Raw genomic sequence first — 10,846 nt, forward strand, 5'->3', positions numbered from 1 at the left:
CACACCCCGGGCGCGCGCGCCCGCCGGGGGCGGCGACAGGGGGCGGCTCGCGGGCCGTGAAGTCTGCGGCTCCTGCGGGCGGGGGCTGCGCCCCAGCAACAGCCTGTTATTGGCCCCGCGCTCGCCTGGCGGGCGGGGCGGGCGCACGTGGCGGCGGCGGGGTTGGGGGGGGCTGTGACAGCGCAGGGGGGCGTCTGGGCCCGCCGTGGGAGCGCGCGTGTGCGGGGTTGTGGATCTGCAGGTGTCTCGCCTGGGTGTGTGCGTGTGTCTGGCTCCGAGTTTGTGCTGGGGTCTGCAGGGAGTGCTTGTGTCAGTCCCGGGGAATGGTGGGGCTGTGGCCCGTCGTGGTGTGCGCGCCGTCCCCATGCGTGTTTGTGTGGGGTTCTGTCTGTGTACGCCGCGCCTGAAGGCGGGTGCTCTGTTTATGTGTGGTGTACCTGTGTTGTGTCCTCTGTGAGAGTTGTCTGTGTGTGCTGTTTGGGGGTGATTCTATGGGTCTGTATTGCCTGCCTGTGTTACAGTGTGTGGTTGTAGTGTGTTGGTGTGTTGCTTGAGTGAGCTGTTTGTGTGTTTACATGTGTGTCTTGCCCGATGTGCTGTGTTTGTGTGTGCTTGTGTGTCTTGCCTGTGTGTACTGTCTGTGACTGTCTGTGACTATCTCCAGGGCATGTGGCTCAGCTAAGCGTTTGTGATGGTGTGCCTGCCCAGTGCCGATGTCTGTTTTCTCTCCAGGTGTCTGTGTGAGTTCTGCGTGGTGTGTGTGTCTGTGTGTGTGTGTGCTGGGGGTTGTCTGGTCTGTGTTTGCCTTGTGTGTCTGGCATCGGCGTCTGGGAATTGAGGAGCTGGGCTCTGTGGGGTCTGAGCAGAGCAGTCAGTGGATGTTGCTGGCAGCCTCTTGTATGAGGCTGTGTCTGAGCCCGTGTGTGTGTGTGTGTGTGTGTTGGGTCTGAGGGGCTTGTCTCTGATCGGCTGGCTGGCTTATGTGTGTCATGTGGGCTGCGTGTGTGTAGTGTTTATGTCAGTCACGTGAGACCAGTGTTTTCTGTGGGTGCTTTAGGTGTGCGCGCTGCCAGGGCAGTGTAGGATTAGAGTTAGCTGTAGTGTGTGTGTGTGCGCGTGCGTGCGTGTGTGTGCGCGTGCACGCGTGCATTTGCGTGTGTGTCCGGGGCTGACAGTTGGTGATGGTGTTTGGAGGTTGGGGGAGGAGGGATGGTTGATGTCTGCTGTTCTGCTGTCGCGTCTCTGTGTTGTTGCCGGCATGTGGTGACGCATCTGGGTCTGATGACATGTGTCTGTGTGTGCCAGCTTTACATGTGTCCTGGGGTCTGAGAGTTGGTGACAAGTGGGTGTGTTTCGGGTGTGTCGGTCCATGTGTGTGTCCATGGAGGTCTGTTTTGTGTTGATATGTGTGTGAGTACTGAGGTGTGTGGGTCTTATCTGTTGCATGTGTGTTGTCGGGAGGGGCATGTGTGTTTGAGAAGTGTGGCAGTGCCCATTTGGTGTGTGTGTCTGTCTGTGCTTGTGAGGGTTGCATAGTGTGTGTGTGTGTGTGTGTGTGTCTGTGGGCCTATTAACAGTGGCTCAGCGGGTGAGATCCTGACAGTTTGTATATGTGTGTGTATGGGGTGGAGGGGATGGGTTGTGCCGGCCACTATGCATTGTGGGGATAGTTCTTCTTGTGGCCTGTGTGTATGTGTGTGTCCACGTTTTGGTCAATGTTTGTATGTGTGTGTCCTGGGACATCTCAATGTTTCTGTGCAAATGGGAGATGAGTTGGGGGATCTGGCTGGCCAGTCCTGCGTGAGCCTTTGTGTGTGTGTTGTGTATCCTCCACACATACCCCTTTGGGTCCTGTGTGAGTCCCCGTGTGTGTTGCGAGGCATCACAGTGCCTGGCTGCCCTCCCTGTGTGCCCATCACTGTGTTCCGGAAGTGAATCCCACCAGCCCAGGCCCTGTGTGAGTCCCACGTTGGGTGAGTTTGTGTTGCGGGGCTGTCAGCCCTCATACACACACACACACCTGACAGACCCACAAGTCTGGGTCCTGTGTGAGCCCTTGTCCTTGCTGTGACAGCCATTCTGTGCCTCCTTGTCCCTAATGTGTGCCCATCACCATGAGCACGGGAGGCTATTCCGGCCAGCCCAGGCCTCGGGTCAGCCCGGAAGGATGTGTCTTGAGGGGCCATCACACGCACCTACGGTCCCCTCCGTCTGGGCCCTGCGTGTGTTGTGGGCACCAGCCCTGGGCTGCCTGGCCTGCCATGTGTACAGGAGTGGGGTGCCCTGTGTACCCCGGGTGGGATGGGTCCCTGCACTTCCTGGCTGACCGCACCCCTCTGCCCTGTCCTGCAGGCCCCAGGGAGCGCCATGGCCCGAGCACGCCAGGAGGGCAGCTCCCCCGAGCCCGTAGAGGGCCTGGCCCGCGACGGCCCGCGTCCCTTCCCCCTCAGCCGCCTGGTGCCCTCGGCCGTATCCTGCGGCCTCTGCGAACCCGGCCTGCCTGCCGCCCCCGCCGCCCCCGCCCTGCTGCCCGCCGCCTACCTCTGCGCCCCCACCGCCCCGCCCGCCGTCACAGCCGCCCTGGGGGCCCCCCGCTGGCCTGGGGGTCCTCGCAGCCGGCCCCGAGGCCCGCGCCCCGACGGTGAGTGCCCGCCCCGCACCAGGGATGCTGGGAGCCGGGAAAGAGAGACACGGAGGAACCGGAGAAGTGGGAGCGAGTGGGGGGAGGTGGCGAGCCGACCGGGCCACGGGGAGGGTGTGGCCAGTGTAGTCTTTGTGTTGCAAGAAGCAGGAAGACTGAGTGGGAGGCAGGGGGTGGGGGGAAGCCGAATGGGAAGTCCCTCCTGGAATCTGACTGCAGTCCCCGAGTTGCAGCCCACGGCCTTTTCCGGGCCTCGGGCAACAGCTGTTTCCAAGCCCCCTTCTCCCGGTCTGGGTCCCATGAAGCCCCCTGAGGACTGTAGTTGGAGAGAGTGGGCAGAGATGACTGTCACTTCTGGACACTGGGGAGGGTCGAGGGTGGCCTTTTGCCTTTTATCTGCATCTCTTTGGCCAGGGCCCGCCCTCTCTGCAGTCCGGCCGGAGGAAGGAGAGGGGGAGGGGCAATTGTATGGGGAAAGGGTGGGAGACGAGTCTTGGGGAGGGAAGGGTTAAAGGTCCCCTGCCTGATGGGCTGTTAACTCCGTGGTGCCCGGCTAGCCCCATCCCAGCCGGCACACTCGGTGGCAATGGAAAGATTGTCCCGGTTTCCCTCCCCACCCCATCCCCGGACCCCAGAGAGATCAGGAGAGAGAAAACTTCCCCCGCTCTGTTCCTTGGCAGCAGAGGCAAGAGGAGACCCGATTTCTAGACCAGAGTCACAGGTGTGGAAACTGAGGCCCTGATTTTAGGTCTCAGGGATCCCTCGTGCCAGGACCTGGCGTGACAGAAGGGAGGAAGAGACGTCAGGGGAGCTCAGAATGTGCGTGTGGGGAGGAGGCAGGAAGGCATCTCCCGCATCCCAGCCCCCAGGCCCCTGCTCAGAGGCAGCCACAGTCTGGCCTTCTGGTTTCCAGGCCTCGGCCACATCCGGGGGTGTGGCTTCACTGTGGTTGGACACTAGAGGGCAGGAGACCTGAGGCTTGTGACTCTGGGTGTAGTCAGTCACCATAGCCCTGTGTGACCTTGGGCCACTTCTTAGGGTGAGCCTCAGTTTCCCCATCTGTTGAGTGGAGCAGTCAAAATTTGGCACCGTTTTGGAAGGGAAGTATTTAGGTAGGATAAGAGGAAGCACTTCCAAACTAACACGGGTAGTGAGGTGGTGGCTGGCTAGACAGGTGACCCCAGGAAGGCCTCCCCAGGACTTCTTTTTTGCCTGGGGAGTAGGAGCTGAGAAATCTGGCTCTTAAAGGGGAAAACAGAATCTCTAAAGTGAGGTGGGGTGCAGGAGAGAAATCAGGCGGCTACAAAAGGGAGAAGTAGGCCCTGGATAACGGGTCCCTCCGGGACACCTCAGGGCCTTAGAGGGGTGGTGGGTGTGACCACGGCCCCCGGCTTTTCCCAGGTCCACAGCCCTCACTCTCGCCCGCGGAGCAGCACCTGGAATCGCTAGTGCCCAGCGCCCCGGGGGCCCTGGCGGGCGGCCCCACCCAAGCGGCCCCGGGAGTCCGGGGGGAGGAGGAGCAGTGGGCCCGAGAGATCGGGGCCCAGCTGCGGCGGATGGCGGACGATCTCAACGCGCTGTACGAACGGCGGGTGAGTGCTGGGGGAGGGGTAGACGGCAGGTGGGACTTCCCGCCGGGGAGGGGGCTGCGGCGGCCCAGCCAGATGTGCGGCAGCTGCCGCCCTGCGCGGCGGGGTCGCGCTGGGGACAGGCAGGTGGGAGGGGCGGCGTGTCCGCGGAGCCGCCGTAGGGCTAAGGCCCGCGCCGCCGCTGTCACGGCCCGGGGGAGGGCCGGGGCCGGCTATCCCCGAGCCCTGCAGCGCGCCCAGGGTCCGCGGCCGCGGGGACTGAGGGCGGCGCTCGGCTGAGCGGCTCATATATCCCGGGCTATTTATAGCCGGTGAGTCAGCAGCAGCGGCGCGGCCGCGCCCGCCCGCGCGGCTGCGGCGCGCCACCCCGCTTCCCGGGCGGGCCGGGGGCGGGCCCGGAGGAGGCCCGCCCCGCCGGAAGCCCCGCCCCGCTTGAGGCTCCGCCCCCAAGGCCCACAGCCAGACCTCTCATTAAAACAAAATATTTGAAGCCTGCAGCAGTGAGCAGAGAATAACAAACACCAGGGCGCCCACCACCCAGATCTGTCCAACCTGAACATTACACCCACACTGCTTGCTTATTCAAAGAAAAAACAAAAACCGGATGTTATGAAGCTCCTTGTTTCCCTCCCTGACCCTCTTCCCCTCACCCCTTCCAAAGGAAACCTCTCAATCCTCTCAAATTGGCCTGTCCATTCCTCTGCAGGTGTTGATTCTTCTACTACATATTTACCAGGCCACAAACAATGCTTAGGATTGTGGGGCGTTTCAGACTTAATATACATGATATAGTATGTGTTCCTCTCCAAACTGCTTCTCAGTGTTAGGCTCGAGATTCATCCATATGGGCAAAGGAGCTTTAATTCATTCATTTTCATGGCCATGTAGCATTTTATTGGATCGACATGTAGTATCCTTGTTCATTTTCTCATTGGTGAGAAACGTCTCAAAAATTTATTTATTTATTTATTTTTGTTGGTTGATTTGGGCTTTTTTTTTTGGCTCTTCCAAAAAATACACATCTCCAGGTGCACGCATGTGTCTCCAGAGCAGATACCTGTCTGGTCTGCCGGCCCTCAACCTTAGTAAATGATAGCCTGCTCACCAAGGTGACTGTGCCAGGTGGCACCCCACAGCAGTGTAACAGCGGCAGGCTTTTAAATTTCTGCCAATCTGATGTGCCCCCTTGGCCACCTTCTCCTGGCTGCAAAGTTTAGTGGGGAGTGATAAGGAGGCAGGCTGGTACCAGGCAGCCCACCCCCAGGCACCCATTAGGATCATTAGGATGGTTTTTTTGTGTTTTTTTTTGCGGTACACGGGCCTCTCACTGTTGTGGTCTCTCCCGTTGCGGAGCACAGGCTCAGCGGCCATGGCTCACGGGCCCAGCCGCTCCGCGGCATGTGGGATCTTCCCAGACCAGGGCACGAACCCGTGTCCCCTGCATTGGCAGGCGGACTCTCAACCACTGCGCCACCAGGGAAGCCCTATCTGACCTTCTTGTTCACATCTGTAAAATGGGTTTCTCCTTCCCACCTTGTGGGGATGAGATTAGGTGGGCCCTGCTAATTAGCACCGGATTTAGCCCTGCATTCAGTACAGGGAGTGGAGAGTACTATAGGTATTCATAAGTTTTTTAGTATTGTTAATTTTTATTGGTGGGAGGCCTTTTCTTGTATCTAGCTTCCTTCGTTTCTAACACTGTGCAACTGAGATGGTCCTAGAGGCTACCCCCAGCCTTCATCCTGCCACTGAGGAAAGGGCAGGGGGTTAGCTTTACCTCGACATGCTTCCGTGCAGCTTCAGCGCAGATGGTGAACCATTCCCAGTTCTTCCACAGATTGTTCTAGAATTGCTGAGACTGTGGGCTCCCTGCCCCCTCCTGTGTGGCTCACCAGCCTTTTATGGGAGGGCATATGGGCTGCAATCCAGCCCCACCCCTCAGCCCCGTGTGACTTTGGTTGGGTAACTTTCTCATCTGGAGACCAGGGACTAGGAGACCACAGGTAACATGCGCAGGCCCTGTGCTGAGGACATTGTCTGCATCCCTTCTGTCCTAGTCTCATGTTCCAGAGGACCTTGGCCCAAGGTGGGCAGAGAAATGTATCTGGACCCGATGAACAATAATAATAGTACCGACCTCAGAGGGTTGGTTGAGGGCGTAGCTCACTCTTAGAACCATGCCCTGTTCCTCGCTGCCCTTCGACCCGACCACCTACGCGCGCCCATCTCAGGGCCACTCTAACTTGGTATTCGCTCTCTTTCCCTAGAGACAAGAGGAGCAGCAGCGACACCGCCCCTCCCCCTGGAGGGTCCTGTACAATCTCATCATGGGACTCCTGCCCTTACCCAGGGGCCGCGGAGCCCCCGAGATGGAGCCCAATTAGGTGCCTGCACCCGCCCGGTGGACGTCAGGGACGTGGGGGGCAGGACCCTCCCACCTCCTGACGCCCTGGCCAGTGCGGGGGACTTTTTCTGCACCATGTAGCATACTGGACTACCAGCCCTGCCTGTCCCAGGGGCGGGCCAGGTCAGCCACTCCGGACCCAGCCCCGGCCTAGCCTACGGGGCACTGACGGAGATGTGGACTCCTGGGTCCCTGGCTGAGGAGCCAGGGGAGAGAGGGCTGACGGACTCAGCGTCTGAAGGCGGCGGTGACCGAGGCGGTGGGGACTGAGCCGCCCGCCTCTGCCGCCCATCACCATCTCAGGAAAGGCTGCTGGTGCTGGCTGCCCGTTCCAGCTGCAGGGGTGACACTGGTGGTGGGGGGGGGGTGTCTCTCTCTCTCTCTCTCTCCCAGTGTTCCTTCACTTTGGGCCTGGCCTCAGGCCCCTGGTGCTTCCCCCCCTCCTCCCGGGGAGGGGGCCCGTGAAGAGCAAATGAGCCAAACGTGACCACTAGCCTCCTGGAGCCAGAGAGTGGGGTGCGTCTGACGGCCGCCCCAGCCCAGCGCCCAGCCATCTTCCCTGAGCCAGCCGGCGGGTGGTGGGCATGCCTGCCTCACCTTCATCTGGGGGTGGCCAGGAGGGGCCCAGACTGTGAATCCTGTGCTCTGCCCGAGACCACCCCCCGCCCCCCCCATCAATCCCATTGCATAGGTTTAGAAGAGAGCACGTGTGACCACTGGCATTCATTTGGGGGGTGGGATATTTTGGCGGAAACCGCCCCAGCCTTAGTCCCCAGGGCGAAGCGCTGGGGGGAAACGGGGAGTCAGGGAGGGGGGGAATCTCAGAAGAGGGAGGAGTCTGGGAGCGGGGAGGGATGGCCCAGCCTGTAAAATACTGTATATGCGCTGCTGTAGATACCGGAATGAATTTTCTGTACATGTTTGGTTAATTTTTTTTGTACATGATTTTTGTATGTTTCCTTTTCAATAAAATCAGATTGGAACAGTGGATACTCTTCCTGCTCTCCTTCCCTGCAGAGGAGCGTGCGCAGAATCTATGAGCCCTGTCTCGGAGGAGGTGGGGGGCAGTGCACACATCACCCTGAGGTGTCTGTCCTTGTGTTTAAAGGACGGCTCCGGGGGACTTCCCTGGTGGCGCAGGGGTTAAGAATCCGCCTGCCAATGCAAGGGATGCGGGTTCGAGCCCTGGTCCAGGAAGATCCCACATGCCGCGGAGCTACTAAGCCCGTGCACCACAACTACTGAGCCCGAATGCCACAGTTACTGAAGCCCGCACGCCTAGAGCCCGTGCTCCGCAACAAGAGAAGCCACCGCAATGAGAAGCCCGCGCACCGCAACGAAGAGTAGCCCCCACTTGCCGCAACTAGAGAAAGCCCACGTGCAGCAACGAAGCCCCAATGCAGCCAAAAATAAATAAATAAAATTAAAAAAAAAAAAAAAAAAGGACAGCCCCGGTGCCACTGTGTGCAACCAACCTTCATGCACCTTTCCTCAGCTCCCACTAAAAGCTAAGCCCCTGAGGACAGGGCCTTTTTGGGTGTTTCCTCCTCACTTTATCCCCACTGGATAAAGTATGTCAGGGGGGCTCGATATTTACGGAATAAATGAATGACCTATAACTTACTCAGAAGTCCCACTGGGAGGAGTCCTGGGGAACTGTCAGTCATGAGATGGACCTGGTCCCTGCCCTCAGGGACACAGAGGCGACATCTGGGATCAAGGTGAAACTTCACCCATGTAGCCACCCTAGCATACTCTTAACCGTAAGGCGTAGCATTAAAAACCTGTGTTGAATTAATACAAGAAGGGGAGGGAATTCCCTGGTGGTCCAGGGGTTAGGACTTAGTGCTTTCACTGTCAAGGGCCCAGGTTCAACCCCTGGTGGGGGAACTAAAATCCTACAAGCCACATAGCGTGGCCAAAAAATTAAAAAACCGAACAAGAAGGGGAGCTTCTACCATGATCTTCGAGAAAACAGGGCAACCAGCCAAATGCTTCCCCTGTGTTGTCTTCCATACAGGACTGCCCCAGACACAGGTTCAGACCTAGCTCTGCCCCTTCTCCTGGCTGTCCTCACTGGTAAAGGGGCAGTTCAGAGGCAATGGCCCTTCTAGAAGGGAGAGGAATTTGGCAAAACTTTGAGGATGTACATACCTATGCCAGCAAGTGCCTTCCCGGGCGTCTCCCTTAGAAGTGAACGTGCACAGGTGTCCAAGAGTTGGCAATGTGCAAAGCCACCACCTAAGTACCAACAGCAGTTGGAAGGGTAAATCAAGTCTGCTGTTGTACAACAGAACAATAGACAGCAGTGAACTGGAATGAACTAGAACTTTATCTCTATGAATAAACAACAAATAATGGCGAGCAAGTAGCAAAATGATTGGTGGGTACTGGGTGTATACCCTGTGATATTATTACATATTTTCGTCATGCTTACATACTGGTGCATGGGGCCCAAGGCCCTGAGGTGAGGTGGGAGGTGGTGTGCCCACCCAACCATCTGGCAGGGAAGCTCTACTTGGTCCTCACTGCTCCCCTGGCAGAGAATGCGTCCTCCTCTTTCGACCAACGGCCTCCCCTGTCCAGGAATAGTTTGCTGAACTAATTTTTTTTTTCTTTTGGCCGTGCCACACAGTCTGTGGGATCCTGATTCCCGGATCAGGGATTAAACCCAGGCCCGCTGCAGTGGAAGCCCCGAGTCCTAACTACTGAACCGCCAGGGAATTCCTGTCGCTGAACCATTGCTCTGGTTGGATTAGGTCTCGATTTTATTGTTTTCTCTTCGTCAGAATTTTTTTTTTTTGCGGTACGCAGGCCTCTCACTGTCGTGGCCTCTCCTGTTGTGGAGCACAGGCTCCGGACGCGCAGCCTCAGTGGCCATGGCTCAGGGGCCCAGCTGCTCCGCGGCATGTGGGATCCTCCCGGACCGGGGCACGAACCCGTGTCCCCTGCATCGGCAGGCGGACTCTCAACCACTGCGCCACCAGGGAAGCCCTTCGTCAGATTTTTTTTTTTTTTTGCGGTACGTGAGCTTCTCACTGTTGTGGCCTCTCCCGTTGCAGAGCACAGGCTCCGGATGCACAGGCTCAGCGGCCATGGCTCACGGGCCCAGCCGCTCTGCAGCATGTGGGATCTTCCCGGACCGGGGCACGAACCCGTGTCCCCTGCATCGGCAGGCGGATTCCCAACCACTGCGCCACCAGGGAAGCCCCCTTCGTCAGATTTTTGTTTCTACTTCCTCTCTCCTGCCTTCTCTTGGATTATTTGAATACTTTTTAAGAATTCTTTTAAATGTATCTTTTGGTATTTCAGCATTTTTTCAGGACTGCTCTAGGGATTACAAACTCATCCTTAACCTATCTGCTATGTGTCTATTGTACCACATCACTTACAATACAGAAGCTCTGCCACTGCACGTCCCTGCTGACCCTCTACTCCTCCATGAAATGATGGATTTCATGCAGTAGTTGTCATATGGATCACATCTGCACACCTTAACTTCCACAAGACATGTATTAACTTTTGCTTTATTTATTTATGCATTTATTTTTGGCTGCTCTGTGCATGTGGGATCTTCCCAGACCAGGGCTCGAGCCCGTGTCCCCTGCATTGGCAGGCAGATTCTTAACCACTGTGCCACAAGGGAAGCCCTGTATTTTCTTTTTAATAGAACCAAACCTACCATTTTTAAGGACTGAAAGTGGGGAATTCCACCCTATCATCCAGGTTGGAGGGAAAGAAGCAGAGACCCAGGGATAATCAAGGCCAATAGAAGGCCACATTTTGTTAGCCAAGTCCAAAGGGCTCCCAGAAAAACAAAGGAGGGATCAGTTGTTCAGAGGGAAGGGAAACACCTGAAGTCATCTGTGTGGCCTTCGCTCTTGGAACCCAGGTGCTGAGTGGTTCTGCAATGTAGCAGAGTCAAGGCTCAGAGGACCTGGCAATGAAGCCCTCAGCTAGTACACTGCCACCTGCAAACCGTGCAGCCTCCAGCAAGGTAATCCCAAACTTGAACTGACAAGGCTTCCAAGACACAGTGAGGAAAAGCAAAATGCAGAAAAATCGTTATTTTGTGAATCTGCGTAATAGCAGCTAACACTGAGCGATTTCTACTTAAAGAACATATTCAGGGCTTCCCTGGTGGCGCAGTGGTTGAGAGTCCGCCTGCCGATGCAGGGGACACGGGTTCGTGCCCCGGTCCGGGAAGATCCC

At 57.5% G+C, this 10,846-nt stretch overlaps 1 protein-coding gene across 2 annotated transcripts; it reads left to right on the top strand.

The window, feature by feature from the left end:
• The first annotated feature begins 462 nt into the window (after nt 1-462).
• On the top strand, nt 463-7,622 carry BBC3 (BCL2 binding component 3). 2 transcript variants are annotated; one of them, XM_089902662.1, is made up of 3 exons: nt 2,353-2,641; nt 4,043-4,233; nt 6,498-6,728. In XM_089902662.1, the coding sequence occupies exons 1-3, from the start codon at nt 2,368-2,370 to the stop codon at nt 6,612-6,614; spliced, it is 582 nt and encodes a 193-aa protein (XP_089758788.1). In that variant the 5' UTR covers nt 2,353-2,367; the 3' UTR covers nt 6,615-6,728. The 2 variants fall into 2 exon arrangements, with proteins under 2 accessions (XP_089758787.1, XP_089758788.1); XM_089902661.1 differs by lacking the exon at nt 4,043-4,233 and having other exon boundaries at nt 463-2,641; nt 6,498-7,622.
• The last annotated feature ends 3,224 nt before the right edge of the window (nt 7,623-10,846 follow it).

Source organism: Delphinapterus leucas, chromosome 20, assembly GCF_059928025.1.
Source record: "Delphinapterus leucas isolate spDelLeu-1000000601 "Yukka" chromosome 20, BTC_Dleu_Yukka2, whole genome shotgun sequence".
Lineage (NCBI taxonomy): Eukaryota > Metazoa > Chordata > Mammalia > Artiodactyla > Monodontidae > Delphinapterus > Delphinapterus leucas.

Coding starts and splice junctions, on each gene's coding strand:
- BBC3 (XM_089902662.1), top strand. CDS start 2,368: ATGGCCCGAGCACGCCAGGAGGGCAGCTCCCCCGAGCCCGTAGAGGGC. Junction 2,642..4,042: donor CCGAGGCCCGCGCCCCGACG/GTGAGTGCCCGC, acceptor GGCTTTTCCCAG/GTCCACAGCCCTCACTCTCG. Junction 4,234..6,497: donor ACGCGCTGTACGAACGGCGG/GTGAGTGCTGGG, acceptor CTCTTTCCCTAG/AGACAAGAGGAGCAGCAGCG.